Consider the following 18,743-nt stretch of genomic DNA (forward strand, 5'->3'; position numbering starts at 1 on the left):
CCACAACACCACTTCCGGCTTTTTTCTTTTTGCTTATGTGGTGCTGAGGAATCGAACCCAGGGCCTCATGCATGCAATGCAAACACTCTACCACTGAGCCACCTTCCCAGCCCCTTAATTCACTGTTTTTACTTCATAAAAACCTACGTCTTTCCACGGATTCATAGCATACTATCATATACGGATGTACTATAATTTATTTAATCCTTTTTCTTACTGGATATTTATTTCGTTTTTAATGTGCTTATTGGCCATTTATCATCAACTTGTTTTCTGTAATTTGTCTGTAAGTCATCTATATTTGTTTTTTTTTCACATCTATTAGCTTCAATTAGTAGTACAAGGTTTCATTTTGACATGTCCATATGTGCAGATATATGCCTTGTTCTGTTTTTCTATGGTGTTGTCTTTTTATTTACTCATGTTTGGTTTTTTTACAGTACTGAGGTTTGAACTTAGCACCTCATACTTTCTAGGCAGATTCTGTTCCGCTTAAATCATGTGCTCAGCCTTTTTGTCGGTCATGGGGCTTGAACTCTGGGCTTGGGCACTATCCCTCAGCTCTTCAGCACAAGGCAAGCGTTCTACTGCTTGAGCCACAGTGCCACTTCTGATTTTCTAGTGCTTTTTATTGGAGATAAGAGTCTCACAGACTTTCCTGCCCGGGCTAGCTTTGAACCATGATCCTCAGATCTCAGCCTCCTGAGGATTACAGGCATGAGCCACTGGTGCCTGGCTCTATTTTTTTTTTGCTAGACTTTTTTCTGGATAAGTTTTCATGTTTTTGTCCAGGGCCAATCTCAGATTGACCCTGCTTTCCATGCCTCCCACAGAGCTAGGATAACAGACATGAAACACCATACCTGATTCATATGTTCTTGATATGTTGTGATAGTAAATCTCGATTACTTTTTTTAATTCCTCAGATTCTTTTAATTTTTAAAACTGTATTTCTGATACTTTTTACAGTATGGAACTTTCTAAATTTTGTAAAGTAAAATTTATGTGTTTTATTTTCTTTAAAATATAAAAAAGGAAGTCTTGCTAGACACTGGTGGCTCACGCCTGTAATCCTAACTGCGCAGGAGGCTGAGATCTGAGGATTGTGGTTCAAAGTTAGCCGGGGCAGAAAAGTCCATGAGACTCTTATCTCCATTTAACCACCAGAAAACTGGAAGTGGCACTATGGCTCAAGTGGTAGAGTACTAGCCTTGAGCTGAAGAGCTAAGGGACAGCACCCAGGCCTAGAGTTCAAGCCCCATGACTGACAGACAAAAAAAAAGTATTCATTTGGAATATTACAAAAAATATTCTATATACTTTTCTGATGGTAGTCACTATTGTGAAATCTAAATGAGACTTATGTGTTTGGTGGGGCTGAGTTTCAAACTCAGGGCCTCACATGCTAAGCAAGCATTCTGCCTCTGAACTATATCCCTAGACTCTGAGTGGTACTTATCTAACAATTTCTAGATTCATCACTCAAGGGAAACTAATCTGAAATTTATTTGTGTGTGTGTGGCACTGGATATTGTACGCAGAGCCTTGCACTTGCTGGGCAAGTAGCTTCAAGCCACTTCACCAGCCCTTTTTGCATTGACTGTTTTCAAGAGAGTGTTTCCCTTTATGCTTGAGTCATCCTGGAACATGATCTACCTATTTGCACATACTATGTTGCTCAATTAAAATGGAGCTTTAGCTGAAATGGAATTGTGTGAACTTTTTCCCTGGGCTGGCCTCAATTTCACATGTCCAGTAATGTATACAATATATCTTGATCAGTGTCATCCCTTCCCTCATCCCCTCCAATCTACCCAACCCCACTCATTTGTTCAATTTTCTTGGTTCCATTTTCACATATTTACACTGGGTATTATAACTGTATTTGCCCACCACTCCTTTCTCCATTTGTCTGTCCCCCTCGCCTTAAGTCCCACCCTTCTCAGACAGATTTCATCCTCCTAACATTCATTTTGTTAAACTGGCTGTTAATTGTTAAAAGGGTTACACCATAGAAACCCACAGCTATGTATACTATACCTCAGTCAGTTTGATCGTATATATATATATATATATATATATATATATATATATATTATGTACATATATATAATATATATATGTATGCATATGGCCCCTTATGGGTTGTCATATGTTTATAATTAAATCTAACTACCACAAATGAGAGAAAACATGTTTCTTTCATCTCTCTGAGTCTGAATTACTTCAAAAAATACTATTTTTTCCAACTCCATTATCTCTTTGCAAATGACCATAACATTATTCTTCCTGATGAATGAATAAAATTCAGATACATAAAATACATATGTGTGTGTGTATACATATCACATTTGCTTGACCCATTCATTGGTTGAAGGGCATATGGGCTGTTTCCATACGTAGGCTATAGTGAATTGTGCTGTGGTAAGCCTGAGTGTTCAGGTGACAGTTGTATCTTGGCTTAAAATATTTTAGATAAATGTCTAAGAGTTGCATCACTGAATCATAGAGTCCAGTGAGTACTATTTTTAGGCTTAGAGGAATCTCCATACACTGAGTTTTATAAAGTGATGAGTGCAGGATATGATGAATTGCAGAGGCTCTGCTTTTACTCAAGAGGATTAAAATGCCTTCCGGCAGTTATACAGGACATTGCAGAGCCTTGTCAAGCAGTCGATGGAAGAGGTATTTTGGTGCTGCCTTTCCCTTCTCACTTGCAGACTGTTTTGCGTTATGTAGTTGTAATTATAATGAAGAGTTTTTTATTTTTTTTGTCAGTCATGGGGCTTGAACTCTGGGCTTGGGCGCTGTCCCTCAGCTCTTCAGCTCAAGGCTAGCGCTCTACCACTTGAGCCACAGAGCCACTTTCAGTTTTCTGGTGGTTAATTTGAGATAAGAGTCTCAAGGTCTTTCCTGCCCAGGCTGGCTTTGAACCATGATCCTCAGATCTCAGCCTCCTGAGTAGCTAGGATTACAGGTGAGAGCCACCAACGCCCAGCTAATGAAGAGTCATTTTTCTGTCATTTCTCGCTCCTTCAGAACCCAAAGAAGTTTTTAAGGGACCAATGAAGATTGGAAGTTCAGGGATGTGAAAGGAAAGAGGCAACTAGGCACAGATGAGCAGTTTACATAATATGATTTTCACCTCTCTTTCCAGAGGACCCCTTACCCATGCCTGAAATCCTGTTAATACATTTCCTATCAATCCTGGACACCATTATGAAGTATGCCATCAGTCACAAGATATTTTCATTATATCTTACCTTAAAAAAAAAAAAAAGGTGGAACTTAAACTCGAGGCAGGACAAGGCCAGTTTTGAAATCACAAACATCTAACTTCTAACCAGGCTTTCTCTACTAGTTCACCACCCTACCCCATCAGTTATCCCATCAATGGCCACTCAACCCAGACCCTCGTCTGGGCAGGCTCAACTATTATGCACAGGTAAAGTGGTCCTTGCTGGTGCACTAATCTGCCCACCAACTGTGTACATTCCTCCCTCTTGCTGTTGTTATAGGTACTGCAAGCACTATAGAGAGAAGAGAAGTGGGTGGGGGCACCAAAACATATGACAAAGAGAAAGCACATATGCTAGGGCTGAGAAGATGGCTCAGTGGTAGAGTGCTTGCCTTGCATGCATGAGGCCCTGGTTCGATTCCTCAGCACCACATAAGCAGAAAAAAAGCCGGAAGTGGCGCTGTGGCTCAAGTGGTAGAGCGCTAGCCTTGAGCTGAAGAGCTTAGGGACAGTGCCCAGGCCTAGAGTTCAGGCCCCATGACCAGACCCAAAAAACGAAAAAAAGAAAGAAAACACATATGCTATGAGCAGCTTTTAGAAAGAGGCCTCAAAGCCAACTAGATTCCTCCACATTCACTGTATGCCTAACTACTGATTAAACGTAAATTGGTTCAACCCTTAAGAAAAGCAAGAGAGAACATACACTTTGGACCTTCCAGATCATTTATTCTTCAGTGGAGGCACTCCATGCTTGGGAGTTGGCTCTACAAAACTGAGGCTTTTCTTTAGAGACACGAAGACAATGCCATCCAGAGGCAGCAGCAGAATGCAGAGATCCAGCTAGGATGCCAGGTAGAGAAAATAGAACCTGCAGCACAGTAAGCCAAGTGGCTTCAGGAAAGCAAAGTCTGTCTGCTTCCCAGACATAGGAACACCCTGCCTCAGCTGATCCAGCTGGACTCCATATTAAGTTTAGAACCTTCCCTTTAAAAAAAAAGACTCTTGAGAAGGAACAAATTTGAATGGCTTTAGCTATGTAGCTAAATTTAGCTTTAGCCATGTAACATTGCTGAGTATAGGCTAGGCAAGGCTGACGGACAGTGTACACAAGTAATGGCTGACAGGCAGACTGTATATGGTGGCTCTAAGCTCATAGCATGCCAGGTCTTATGCTAGAGTTTTACACTGGACTGTTACCACAAATAGGAAGTGCAACCTCACTTAGGGTCCACTTAGGGATAGAAAAACTGAGACTCAGAAAGGCTAAATGATTTGCCCAAGGTTATGCAGCCGATAGAAATGGTTGTGCGAGGAATGGCTAACACACATGCACCGAGCTTTTGCTCTAGGCAAGAAATGTGTCTTGGGGAATGCCCAGTCCTCCAAGAGCTGGAAGATCCAGAGCATAGCCCACCTGACGGTGAGGTACAAAGAGGTGTAAGAGCCATCTTAAAAGAGAAGGCCCTGAATGAAACATGATGGGGAACAGAGGGAGGAGCGAGATAATTCCTCAATGTCAAATGTCTGACAAAAGACAGACAGAGAGAGAGAGAGAGAACTGCTGCTCTGCTGTGGAGGAAGAAGCTGAGTCACAGTGTCGCCATCTAATGGCTTCAGAGATATCGCAGGAAAGAGAGCTGTTGCTAGCATTTACCATAAGCTTTTTTGGGGGAGAGGGGGGAGGTCACTCATGGGACTTGAACTCAGAGCTTGGGAGCATCCCTAAGCTTTTGTGCTCAAGGCTAATGTTCTACCACTTTGAGCCACAGTGCCATTTCTGTTTTCTTTTTCTGGTGGTTAATTGGAGATAAGTCTCATGGACTTTTCCTGCCTGGGCTGGCTATGAGCTGTGATCCTCAGATCTCAACCTCCTGAGTAGCTAGAATTACAGGTGTGAACCACTGGCACTTGGCTTACCATAAGCTTTCTTAGTAATTCATCAACTCTTTACCACAACTCATCATCATTTTACCCCTAATTGGCAGTATATGGGCACTGAGGTATATTTTTAATAATTTGCCCAACATCATGTTAATATAAAATTGGCAGATGAAGCTTCTAGCTATTCATGAGGCTGAGATCTGAGGATCCATGTTAAAAGCCAGCCTGGCAGGAAAGTCTATGACACTCATTTATCTACAGTTAACCAGAAAATGGAAGTGGAGCTGTGGTTCAAGTGGAAGAAAGCTAGCCTTGAGCAAAGTAGCTAAGGGCCAGAGCCCAGACCATGAATTCAAGCCCTAGTAACTGTCATTTTTTTTAAAAAAAGATCACACTACTGTGTTTGTATCTGGGGACAGTCCCTTCTGAGCCTCCTGTTCCAGCTTAGTATCCTTCAGGTCTGGCACACTCTCTTCTACCAGCCCCTCCCCAATTCTCTCCCTTCCTCTTATCCCCACTCCCCTGACCCTTTGCCCTCATGCCAAAACATCTCCAGTGTATCCCACACTCACAACTAGAGCTGGCCAAGTACCCAGTATTTACTTACACAGATTGTACCAGCCTTAATAATACAGAAGAAATGGGTGTAACCAGTTTTGTCTTGATACCTCCAGAGCAGATGGTCTGCATGTTCTGTCCCCACCAGCCATGCAGCAACAGCCTGCTTCTCATCCTCCTCAGTTGGTGGCCCCAGGCAGGTTCTGTCTCTTCCTTTGGTTTTGACTTTCTTTGTGCAATAGTAGATTGTGTAATAGTAGCTAGTGATTGTAAGAATCTAGCTCGTTCTGGAAGCTAGTGCAACTACTTCCTTCAATAATAGCAAACACAATATTAAAAATAGTTAATACTTATTGTGCACTGACTGTGAGCTAGGTAATATTCTGTATTTTTTGTTTTTGTTGTGTATGTATGCACACACACACACACACACACACACACACACACACACACACACCGGTCTTAAGGCTTGAACTCGGGGCCTGAGCACTATCCCTGAGCTTTTAGTGCTCTACCACTTTGAGCCACAGTACTATTTACAGCTTTTTGGAAGTTAATTGGAGATAAGAGTCTCATGGACTTTCCTGCCCAGGCTGGTTTCCAACCATAATTCTCAGATCTCAACCTCCTGAGTAGCTACAATTATAGGCACTATCACTCTTATGTGAATTGTTTCCTTCAGTATTCACAACATCTTTTACTAGGTAGGTGCCCCAATTTACAATACACCAGAAGTTGGTTTGTCCACCATCATGTTGTGTGCCATCTGGGCTACCTGACCCAGACCTGGGTTCTTTACCATTCAGGAAATGTCCAACTTTAACACAAAACCTCTGGCTCAACTGTGTTCCCAACCACTCTTCCAGTCCTGCCACGTTGATGTCCCGTGAGCCCCTAATTCCAAGTGGCCCAAAATGTGCCTTGTCCCACACACATTGTTGTTTGTCTGTGGCACCTGCCATTCTCAGTGTCATCCACTGGTCTCTATAGTACCTTTGTGAGAATCTGCAAAGGGTGCTCCTCTCTCCAGGTGACAAGAACAGGAAGCATGGCCTGTGTGGTTGAGGAACCATGCCCCAGTGTGGGTTAGTCCAAAGCTCTACATCTTCCAGCTTGCTCTCAGGAGTGGTACTGGGATTCTCTCCCCCCTCCTCTGTCCTTCCTTCCATCCCTCTCCTTTCCTTCCTCCTTCCATCTCTTCCTTTCTCTCTCTTTCTTTCTTTTCTTTTCTTTCTTTTGCCAATACTGGGGCTCATGCTTTCACCAGGCGTTTCCTCCTCAGCACTAGCACTTGAGCCACAGCTCTACTTCTAGCTTTTTGCTGCTTAATTGCAGAAAAGAGTGTCTCAGATTTGTCTGCCCAAGCTAGCTTTGAATCAGAACCCTAAGATCCCAGCCTTCTAGGCAGCTAGGACCACAAAAGTGAGCCACAGACACCAGCTCTAATTTGTTTCTATTTTGCTTTTCTGGGAAGCCAGGGCCTTCAAGGGACAAAGACCCACAAGTGTTGTTACCTCTTACTCCCTGAGCAAAAATACCCACAGAAGAAACCATTGGGATTCTGGGCTATTTCTGAGAGAAGCACGTGTGGCATGAGGAACAGGACTGTTAAATTCCCAAAAGCCTGACTCTGCCTGTACATTGCCGAGCCTGAGACATTCCCAGACGTGGCCACTGCAAACACAGAGAGGCCCAGAAGCCCTCGCAGTGGGAGGAAGGCCTAGCGACTCTCACCACAAGGGAGGAGTCTCAAGAAAGGCCTCTGGTCCTCACACCTAAAGGGAAGGAAGAGTTCTGCAGAGCCCTGTCTTCTTGAATAGTAGGTAGCCACCAGGTGGCAGCCAAGGCCACCAGCAGACAGGGCAAACAGCTCAGGAAACTGAAGGCTCAGTGGACCAGTGCTGCTGTCATATTTCAGAGACAGTCATCCACTAGAACCTTCCACCACAGAGGGGTAGGGGGAAGAGAAGACATAAGTGTGCCCGAGTATATACGTCTCGTGTGCATACACCCTGGGGTGGGTAGAGAGATTAGAGAACACATATAGCCAAACAGACTGTTAGAGTTTAGTCCTCTTCCTTTGTGTCTCTTCTTCCCATCCTGAACTTCCTTTGTCCTTGTACAAGTCCTATCTTGGGTGTTGGGGACATAAAGAGGGATGCAGCCCCATTCCTGCCCTTGAATGGAGCGAGACCTGGATGCAGACAAGCAAACAGCCAGTGCAGTGGGTGAGTGGGGCAGGTGCAAAGAGGGAGGGAGGTGCAGGGCCTGAAGCCACCCAGAGATGGGACGGGGGAGGGGCACTGGAGAAGCGACTCTGAGCCCTGAAAGAAAGTTCTTTCAAAATCAATTTTATTGGCAAGGATCTGAAAGTCTAAGGGAGCTCATACCTGAGAGAAGTGGAGCTGGGATTTGAACCAGAATCCAGGAGTCTCAAGCTGGCACATTGACAGCAGCTAAAAACTGGGAGGAGAATTGAGCTGCAGAGTCCAGACCCTCAGCCAGGTCTGCGCAAGTAGCAGATGCCTCCCAGAACAAGTTCTGATGGCTCCAGACACCAGAGGCTGGCCCAGGAGAATGGACAGCTGTGACTCTGCCCATCCTACCCCTATTACCCTCCCTCTATCCTCAGTGAAGCTGGGAAAGAACACCCTGCCCAAAGCAGGTGGTCTTTCTGCATGTTACACTGAGTACAGGAGACCGTGAAACTTTTCTTGACCACATTTACTCTGTCCCACAACCAGAGAGACTCTGGAGATGGAACTCTACAGCCTTTTCAATATCAACCCCAGACAGATAATTCCTCTTCAAATCTACCAAAGTCCTCCTGCTTCCAACAAGATTCTACTTGTGCAGGGGTGGGCAGAGGTGGAGGTTTCCCTTTCCTGTCTATAACCTATAATGCCTGCCTGTGAAATTCACCTATTTGAAGTGGGACAGGGGAAAGAAAGCTGCCAGCCCTGTTCCAGAAGGCCAAGACCTTCCCAATTAGTCAAGAAGATCCTGGTCTCCAGAGCCCTCTGGGGCTTCAGGAAGACCTGCAGTTCTCAGCTGGGCAGAGCTAGTGGAAGGAATCAGTGGAAGGAAGACTTGCACAAAGTGAGCTTTGGGAAGAACCCCGGGGCCTTGGGAGCCAAGGGGGTAACATCAGGAAAACGGGCTGCGGAGAGCTGAGGAACTGGCAGGCGATCAGGGAGAAAGCTCTGGAACCAGAAGAGATGCTAAGGGACAGAGGTTAGTCGACTGTGAGTTCTGTGAGGGAGATGAAGGGGGAGGAAGAGCGGAGAGACCAGAGGTGAAAGCAGAGGCTAAGAGACGGAGAGGAGACCAGGCTGGCTCAGGGAGAGAAAGGATGGGGAGGGAGCGGGAAAGAGGAGATGCGCAAGGATCAGCCACTGCTGTTAGAAAGGGGAGGGGGGCTACGCAGTCACTCCGGGAACCCAGAGCCCCTCCCAGCCCAGCCTACTCCAGCCCTGCCCCAGTCCCTGGGAGACCGCCCCAGGACCGGTAGTGCCGCCCAGTAGATGATGGGGGCCCAGCTGGTGTGTTATCAGCCTCCTCCAGGAGCGAGCCTGAGCCACTGAGCGGCTGCCAGCCTGAGATTAGGCCCCGGGAGGGTCATTAAGCAGCCGCCCTGGCCCCGGCCCAGTCCCCCATCCCTTCCTTGATCTGGCCAGCCTGGCAGGTGGGAGACAGCGATAAGGCTTGGGGGTCTTGGCTGTTCTGGGGCGGGCAGCTCTATGATCCCAGGCCCTGGGCAGGGCAGGAGCAAGGGGTGGGGGTCGAGGGTAAGGTCAATGCCATCAGGGGCGCTCAGGGCTCCCACCAGCCTCCTCCTGTCCAAACTGAGGGAAATGGAGGGTGGAGGAGTTAAGGAGGCCCTTAAAGCAGAGACCTGGCAGAAGCCAGAGGCCCCTCCTGGCCACACCTCACAGGTACTACTACAGCCCTGACAGGCCAGGAGGAGGGGTGGGGGGCAGAATTGAACCCAGCTGCCCCTTCTGTGAACAAGTAAGGACAGAGGTGGTGGGGATGTGGCCTCATGCAGGGAGCCAGGACAGCCACACATCCAAAAGGTCCCAACCCAGGGGCTGGGAAGGTAAAAGGGACCTTTGTGACTTAGCAGAGGCCTGGCTTCTAGGAATCTCTGTCTCTCCTTCAGTGGGTGAGAATCTGGGCTGCCGGTCACCTGCTTTTGTCTTCTGTTTTAATCAAGGAAGATTTCTTAAAGGAGGAAGAACCCTGGCTAGGCCAAGGGAAAAGCTAGGCGGATTTAAACCGGAAGAAGGTATATGAGTCATGAGAGGCCTAAAAACCTAGATTATGAATCACAGGAGCAACAGCCACAATTCATAAAGCACAAGCCCGGAGAGGGGAGGTGACTTGACTGATTATACAGCAAGGCCAAGGTGATCTAGACCAGACACTGGTCCTGTGTGCCTCAGGATGCATCCCAAAGCCCACCAAGATGAGGAGGGCGGTTCTGATTTCATAAAGTGTGCCTTCCTGGGCATTCAGGTGAGCCTTGGACAGTAAAGGAATGACTGTGTCAGTGAAGCCAGGTAGCTGTGACAGAGTGAGTCAGGTGACTCACCCAAGGGCCATCTTGGGACAAGGGGCACTGCCTCCTGCTTCTAGCCCCACTCATCTGTGGATTTAGGAATGCTTCCCTGTGACACTGGCTCCAGTTGCAACTCTATATGGAGGGAGTGGGACAGAAGCTGTTCCCTTAAGACAGATAGTCACAGTTGGGCATGGGTGGCTCTAGCCATCCTAGATACTCAGGAAGCTGAGATCTGAGGATTTCAGTTTGAAGCCAGCCCAGGCAGGAAAACTCAACTGACCAACCAGAAGCTAAAAGTGGAGCTGTGGCTTAAGAGGTAGAGCTAGCCTTAAAAACAAAAGCTCAGCCAGGTGCCGGTGGCTCATGCCTGAAATCCTAGCTACTCAGGAGGCTGAGATCTGAGGATCCTGGTTCAAAGCCAGCCGGGGAAGGAAAGTCCGTGAGACTCTTATCTCCAATAAACCACTCAGAAAACCAGAAGTGACACAGTGGCTCAAGTGGTAGAGTGCTAGCCTTGAGCTGAAGAGCTGAGGAACAGCGTTCAGGCCCAGAGTTCAGCCCCATGACCACCAACAACAACAACAAAAAAAGCTCAGGGAGAATGTCCAGGCTCTGAGTTTAACCCCCATGTCAACAGTAACAACAAAAATATCCAGCTAGTCACAGAGGTGGTCCCTGGACAGCCAGGCGCTCAGGCATCCCTCCTCTCTCATCTGCCCGCTTCCTCCATGTTATTCCCTGTAGGACCCCATTTTCTGACCTCCACCCCATCCCAGGATAGGAAGTCAAGTCAGAGTCTTTGGTGAGGGCTCCAGCTCTGGGAAGAGACTGGCCAGATCCCCCTCAGAGAAAGCAGAGTTCAGAGTGGATAGAAGTTCTCTCAAGATCGCATAGCAAGTTGGCAAGAGACCAAGGAGACAAATCTGGGCTCTGTGATCACAGTCCCAGACTTTCCCGGCCACAGCCTTGCACTTGGGAGGATGAAAGATGAACCCAGTGTAGTGCAGGCAGCACAGAGGTGGGGTGGTGACCATGCACAAGGAAGGACCCCAGAATCTGGGTGAAGGTGGAAAGGGGGACGCGACTGACAGGAAGGGCTATGCCTGAAACAGGAGCAGAGTGACAGTCCCCAGCCCACGAGCCCCTGAGACCGTCTTCCAGCCCCTGAGACCGTCTTCCAGCCCCTGAGACCGTCTTCCAGCCCCTGAGACCGTCTTCCAGCCCCTGAGACCGTCTTCCAGCCCCTGAGACCGTCTTCCAGCCCCTGAGACCGTCTTCCAGCCCCTGAGACCGTCTTCCAGCCCCTGAGACCGTCTTCCAGCCCCTGAGACCGTCTTCCAGCCTTAGGTACATGAAAGAACCTAAGACACATCTTGAAACTGACCATTGTTAGAATCATCCTGGGGGCACTCAGATCTGTCCCCTGCCTGGAAGCTTTTCTAACTGCTCTAGCCAAAGGAAGATGAGTCTCCAAGAGACAAGGATGACCCACAGGCCGGGGTAGGCTCACCGGTCTCTGGCTTTCCTGCTTCCCCAACTCCTCCATGCATGGTAGAGACCCCAGCTCTGATCTCTACCTGGATGTAGAGCTCTCAGCCTCTTTAGCCTGGACCCTTTGGCTCCAGCTGTCCAGAGATCCCAGAGCTTCCTGGGTAATCTCCAAAGCCACCATGACAATGGCTTTCGAAGGTGATTGTCCTGATTGAGATGGGGAGACAGGGCCAACCTGCAAGTCTGAGGGCTGTTTCAGAAGCTCAGCCTGGAAGTACAAAAGGTCTTTATTTCACAGAAATAAGGGCCATGTCCACAATGGTGAGGAAGATGGGAAGTAGGGTGGGAAGTATTGAGCTGGCTGTCCTTTTCTGTATTGGATAAGAGATCCCCAGGAGGGCCCCAGGGCCCCAGCCTGGCTGTAGCCTCAAATGACGTTGTCAGGTGAAGGAGTTGATCTATTGTTGCAGATTCCTACAGAGAAGGGGCTGAAGGGTGGTGGATGTCACCACAGGCACGTGAGAGGCCCCAGCTGAGGGTCACAGGCCAACCAAGTCACATGGGTGTGCTGCGGACTTTGCCCTCCTCCTCCAGGACATTCTCGTAGGCATTCTCATGCTCACTGGACCTGAGAGAGGAGAAGGCAGGTCCTGGTGGGTCCCCGGGCCTCCCAGCCCACCTTCTCCCTGCCCCTTCTTGCACTTGCACCAACTCTGGGCTTGTGAACCTAGATTGGAAGACCTTCAGCACCAGTTCCCTAAGCCCCATCTCCCACTTCTCTGGGGCCCCCTCCTCTATTACAGATCCCTCTCCTCATGTAGGCTTCATCTGCTCCCTAGGACTCTGTGGTCCTCACATAGTGGACCTCGCTAATGCTTCTCCTCATCACCCCGTCCCTGTGGGAACTCCCGCCCTCTGCCCTCCCCCATGGCCCCTAGAGCACAGGAAGGGAGCCCTGTACCAGCACCTCACCTGAAGTTGGATGCCATTGAGGAGTACTTTCCATCCATTCCCACCAGGACTCCATCTGCCTTGTTTCCAACAGTCATGACCACATTCGCGAGCTCCCTGGGAATGAAGATCATGCTTAGGGCTCATCAGTACCACCTGCAAACCCCATTCAAGCAAATCCTACCCTACATTCTGGTTCTCAAAGCCCTGAGGCAGAAGCACCTCTACCCAGCAGGGTTTCCCCCATGGCATGCTTCTGGCCTACATGATCTTCATAATGAGGGAGCAGAGATTTGAGAAAGACTTGTCCTACGTCCAAGGCCTCCTTCCACTGCCTCTTCAACTCCTCTAGCTCAGCAACCTCAAAGCAGACCCCAGCAGGTCTCAGGGTCTGCTCCAAATTAGGAACAGATGTGATCAATGGACACCTAAGGCAGAGCTGGGCTCAGTGGAGAACAAAGCATTTCCTACAGGAAGCTCCTTATCACCTACTCAAGTGTGAACTCCCTACAGTGTGGACTCTTGCCCCACCCCAGAGACTACTCTGGGCCACAGGGACCCTGCCCTCTGTTCCTCTGTCCCTAGATGTCCCACACAGATTCAAAGTTAAACTCAGTAGTCACCCCCAAACCTGCTCTCACCTCTGTGTTTGTTGCCTCGAGGTTCCTAAATCACTCCCTGGTTCCTAGTCTGAGTCCTACCTCAGTCCAGCTATCATGGGTCCTCCTTCTAACCAGCTCTTAGACCTCTCCCCTCTCTGCATTGCCTCTCTCCCTTTAGAGCCAGACTGTCTAGAGATGCTCAACCTCCTTATGACTCTTCATGCTCACTACCATACATCTGCCACCCGACAACCAGAGTGACTGCTGAGGCCATGCCACATGCTTTGAAAGCATCCCACTGGATTCCTGCTGCACTAAATTAAAGCCCATTGGTGCCAATTAGCCTAGGTCTTGCCTACCTCACCAGCCTCATCCCGGGCATCTCTGTTCTTCTCTCTACTCACTGAGTTGCTTATGTTTCCATTTCAAGCCATGCAGAGCTGCTCTTGGCACCCTGGCCCATCGGGTCACCTTTGTAAGAGCTGAGAAAAATGTCCCAGTCCAGATGCAGCCTTGCCCAGCAGGATCTTGACCTTTGTGCTCCGTGGCCATGGTGCTAAATCTTTAACTCAGGACCCAGGTGTGCTCTTTCCCATGCCACTATGTTCCCCGATTCCTCCCTGTGCTTTAGGCTTTGGGACAAATGTGCAGTCAAGGAGACCTCTGAACTCCCTGGACCAGCTTGGGCCCTGAGGTGAACACTGCACGTTCCTTCAGCTGCCCTTGAACTTGGGATTGTTCATCCAGTCTGTGAGGCCTCTTTGATTGGCAGCTGACTCTCCAGAAGGATGAGAATTTCCATTCTAGAAGGAAGGCAAGGATGCTATCCCAACTCTGCAAATGAAAGAAGCCTTGAGACTCCAAGAAGAGAAGACATTTCTCCAAATCTCACTGGGAAGAGCACTGGAGATGTGGGGCTAAAGAACACAGGTCTTAAACCAGCGAGCCTGAGATCTAACTCTGACTGTCTTGAAGTCACCCTATGAGCTTGAGACCCAGTTTCCCTTCCTCACAGTGAGAAGACCTGCCAGGGTTTCTTCTATCCTTCTAGAGAAGGAGAGTGGTGTTCCTGGCACCCACTCAAACCTGCCCATGCCCAAGGCCCTTGGGCAGCACTTACGGCTCATCCTGGCACCAGAAGTGGTTAACAGCAAAGACAATTGCAACGAGGACCAGGAATACAGCCACAGCAATGACGCCCTGCATCCAGGGCTGGAGGTTCCCCAGACCTGGAAAGAAAAGGGGAGCTAAAAGTATAGAACATGGGGGGAGGGGCCTCTGCTTCCAATGGGCCTGTGCTGGAGGCAGTCAGCCACTGCAGGACTACAGGAGACATTCTGGGTGTCTGGGACCCATCTGATCCCACTGAGCATGAAGAATGGGTGGACTTGGGGACAGAGGTCTAGAGGAAGACAGTTGTCTGAGAAAAACATGAGCAGCCAAGGAGGAAACAGGACTCAGTGCTGTGTCTGAGATCCAGACTGTCAAGAGCCACATTCCCTCCACTGGTGTCATGTTCAGGACCCCCAGGGAGTGCCTGGGGCCCAGGGAGTGAAAGGTAGTGTCCTGGGTGCCTGGTCTAGACCTTGCCAGCTGGGAGTGGGCCCTCTCCTCCTTCCTGGCTGGCATCTGGAAGATCCTGTTCTGTAACAAAAGGTTTCTCTGGGAGGAGCTGGCAACATGAAGTCATAGCAGGCAGCTGCTCAGCTAGTTGTACCCAGTGATATAAGAGAAGAGGGGGGCAGAGATAAGATCCAAGCCACTTGTACTCTTCCAGCTGGGTGCCCAGAGCACTAGAGCCAGAGAACTGATCCAGGCCCCAACCATGTACCCTGGATACAAAATGCAGTCTTCCAGATTTCCCAGAAGTCTCTGCCTTCAAACCACGGGTAGCTTCTAGGCTCTTTCCCCTTCCTCTGGCACCACTGTGCCTCATGAGTCTGTAAGTCCTCACCAGACAGGGAAAAGATAGTCAGTAGGTAGGTGTCCCAGGAGGGCACGAAGCCACCAAGGAGCTTTTGGGGGGGGGGGGGTCCTACTTCCAGACAAAATACCTCGATCCCTGGAAACATCTTAAGTGATGAGAGGTCTAGGTTGGGCATCAAAAGTCTCCATTCTGCCTCATCCTCATCTGAAAGTCCTCCCTTGAGTCTGCCCTGTAGCAGTAAAGGTCCTGCCTCTTCTTGGAGCTCCCTGAGCCTGGTGGATGTTGGGAGGGAAAGGAGGGCTGTGGCGTTCTTTGGTCTGTGGTCACATTCGTTCACTTAGCTCCAACTCAAGGCTTGTAGGCAATCCTGTAAAGCCCTTTCCTCATCCCTCCAGGCCTTGCAGCAAATTTCCTCTATATACCAGAGACCACAATCCCCTGCTCCTCCTGCCCTGTGGTTCTAGGGCCCAAAGAGAAAGAGGCAGAGACAAGAGAAAATATCTGAATCCTGTCCCTTCTTGTCTTGCTGTGTGTCCTGTGTAAGTTACTTGGCCTCTCTGGTTGCCAGAGGCCTCCAAGATAAAGAAGAGAGAACTAAAGCACACTGACACGAGAGCTTGGAAGGGGAAAGCATGTTTGCCAGCGGGCTCTGGACCCATGTCTCATCGCACTCACCAGGCTGTAGCCACAGATGCAGCCTGACAGGGTGGGGTGGATGCCAGAGCTTGTGATGTGGTGCTTCCCTGGGCACCAAGCTCTTCCACATCCTGACCTGGCAGGAGCTCTGGGAGGTTATGGTCCTCATTTTGTAAGACTCTGAGAGGAACCGTGATTTCCTCCAGGTCATACAGCAAGACCAAGATAGAGCTGGGTCAAGAACTCAGATTGGTGGGGTGGGGGTGGGGGGAATGGAGACAATAAGCATTTAAGTCAAAGCCATGGACAAAGTCCTGACAGCACTGGGCTTGCCCCTGAGTGAGCCTGAGCCTCATCTCCACCCTTCTGGCAGCTCTGGCCCCCCTGCCCTAAGGGGAGCCCGTGGACCCCAGAATCTCTAGGGCCATTTGAGGCTTGCATCTAACACCTCTCCCTCCCTCAAATCCTTGACCCAACACAGCTTCTGCTGCCCTCCCCCCATGGGAAACAAACCACAGAGAGGCGAGCCTGGTGCCGAGGTCTGGGCTTGGCTTCTCTGCTTCATGCAGACCCTGCTCTTCTTCCTCCAAAGTCAGGTGTCCAGGGGGTGAGGAAAATCAGGGCACCACACCATTTTCTGGGTCGACAGGGCTCAGACCAGCCACCCCCCCCCCCACTCCTCCCTGCAGCCACCAGGGCATTTCCCTGTCCAGGGCTACCTTGCTGACAGCTCACAGGTGGCACTGCAGTGAGCAGGCCCAGAACCACGAGACTAAGAGCCAACATGGCTGCAGGCAGCTCGGGGATCTTCCGTCTGTCCGCTGGTGTCTGCACTTCTGGAGCTGCCTGGAAGAGTCTGGAGTGTTTGCCTGAGTTCAGCCTGGTAATCTGGCTCTGGAGATGACCTGGTTAGGAAGAAGGTGAGGGAGGGAGGAAGGGAGGGAAGAGGCGAGGGCGGGCAGTAAAGAGAAACTGCCCTCCTTCCCTCCCTCCCTTGAGAATGAGCCTGGCCTTTCTGGCCAGGGCCCAGCCCACTGAGCCAGCATTCGAGGGTTACCCTTCAGAGGCCAGGTAAGGAAGTAGATATGGGGAGAGTCCTAGCCTTCTGCAAGCCCCAGAGTCTGTATCTGAGCTCACCTTTCCTTGTCGTGGGGCCAGTCTCTGGGGAAAAGAGTGATACATTGTCACTCCTACCTTGGGGAAGCCCAGTGGGTGGGGCTTGGGGGAAAGCTGGCAGTGGAACTGCATTTTTGCTGGCTGTCTCAGGAAGCCTGGAGAAAATCCCCAAGGCCCAGGGAAGTCTTGAAGCTCCCCCACTTCCCCTAGAACCAGTTCTGTTTCGTGTTCTCCCCCTCTCCTGTCCTGATACCTCCATCCAAACCAGACCCGGGTGACACAGCTTGCCTTCAGTGACCCCCTCCCAACTCCTGAGTATCCCAGTGGCTCCCGAAATCCATGCCCTCTCACAGCCACGTTGAACTGACTCTTGGCCCCCTGTGGTTCCTAGAGACAAGCAGGAGGCCTCCCTTGCACCAGATCAAAGGCCTCCACATCTGCCCTAAGATCGTCTGTCATAAGAGGCGGTGGGGAGCCCTGCTGTGGAGGGCAGAGGAAGACTGCTCCCAGGTGTCAAGGCCCGATCTGTACCAAGCACAGCACTGAGAAAGCTCACCTACCCACAGGGGTCATGGAGCTAGACACTTCAGAAGAGGCAAAAATTTCCCATCTGGGTCAGATGGCACCCAGCAGCCCAGCAGCTTGGGATCTTAAGATGACCCAAGTATCTATTGAGGCTTAAGGCCAAGGATCACACACTGGGCCTACTCACCTCAACCACCCCAGAGTACAGGAAGCTTAGAGATATGAGATCCAGGCTAGGCTCTTGTCCTATGGGAGCTTGATGCACAAGGATGGCAAACACAGCCTTCTCTGCAGCCTCTTGCACAGGGAGAGGTCTCTAAAGGACTTTGGAGACAGCTCTTCGAACAGATTTTTATGCTGTGGATCTGCTGTTGTCAGTCTGGGCTCCGGACATGAATCCAGGGCACCTATGGAAGGCTCCATAGGTGCCCTTAACATTGACAAATGGATACAATTTATCATAGCGATCTCCATCAAGATGCAGCACAGGGAGCATGTGGTTCAGGCCTTCTGTAGGGCCAAGTTCAAGTTCCCTTGCTGACTACCAGTAGATCCACATCCCAAAGACATTGGGTTTCACCAAATGAAGATGATTTTTTTCCCCAGCACTACAGTATGAACTCAGGACCTCAGGACTTTGTGCTTTCTGGGTGGACACTTTACATGCCACCTCTAATACTGTTTTACATAGGTTATTTTTGAGATAGGGTCTTGCTTTCTACCCAAGCATACACCTGGACCACAACTTCCCTATTTTTCACTTCTCACCATAGCTGGGATGGCAAGCACACAACCACTATTCCCAGCTTCTTGCACTGAGATGGAATCTCATGGACTTTTCCACCGGAGCTAGCTTAGAACTTATCCATTCCCAAGCTCTCAAGTAGCTAGGATTACAGGTGTGAGCTGCTAGCTAATGCTAATGAATCTGAAGACATGTGTGGGGTCAAATACATCCCATTGTTCCTTAGCCAAGTGGCAGGGCCTAGATTTTGAGGGGCCCCTCTGTGTGTCCCACCTTCACCATCCTCAGCAACAAACACTGCTTCCTGTTGAGATAAAAAGAAAAGGAAGATAGGCAGGAAATGTGGGGAGGGAGGGAGGAAAATATAATTAAGGAAAGGAAGACCAAGAGGAAGGAAGGAAGGAAGCCAAGCAGGCAGGCAGGCAGGAAGGAAGGAAGGAAATGCTAGCAGACTAGGAACAATTTCAGAGATGAACAGTCCTGAGAAGCTAGAGCCTGAGTAGGGTGCT

The 18,743-nt window shown here is 49.5% G+C and overlaps 1 protein-coding gene across 1 annotated transcript; it reads right to left on the reverse strand.

The window, feature by feature from the left end:
• Positions 1-12,001: 12,001 nt before the first annotated feature.
• Pdzk1ip1 (PDZK1 interacting protein 1) lies at positions 12,002-16,750 on the reverse strand. The gene is made up of 4 exons (XM_042681525.1): positions 16,568-16,750; positions 14,406-14,514; positions 12,705-12,800; positions 12,002-12,360 (listed from the first exon to the last, which is right to left on the reverse strand). The coding sequence occupies exons 1-4, from the start codon at positions 16,632-16,634 to the stop codon at positions 12,288-12,290; spliced, it is 345 nt and encodes a 114-aa protein (XP_042537459.1). The 5' UTR covers positions 16,635-16,750; the 3' UTR covers positions 12,002-12,287.
• Between the last annotated feature and the right edge of the window lie 1,993 nt (positions 16,751-18,743).

This window comes from Dipodomys spectabilis, unplaced genomic scaffold (assembly GCF_019054845.1).
Source record: "Dipodomys spectabilis isolate Male_0828 unplaced genomic scaffold, ASM1905484v1 ptg000002l, whole genome shotgun sequence".
Taxonomy (NCBI): domain Eukaryota; kingdom Metazoa; phylum Chordata; class Mammalia; order Rodentia; family Heteromyidae; genus Dipodomys; species Dipodomys spectabilis.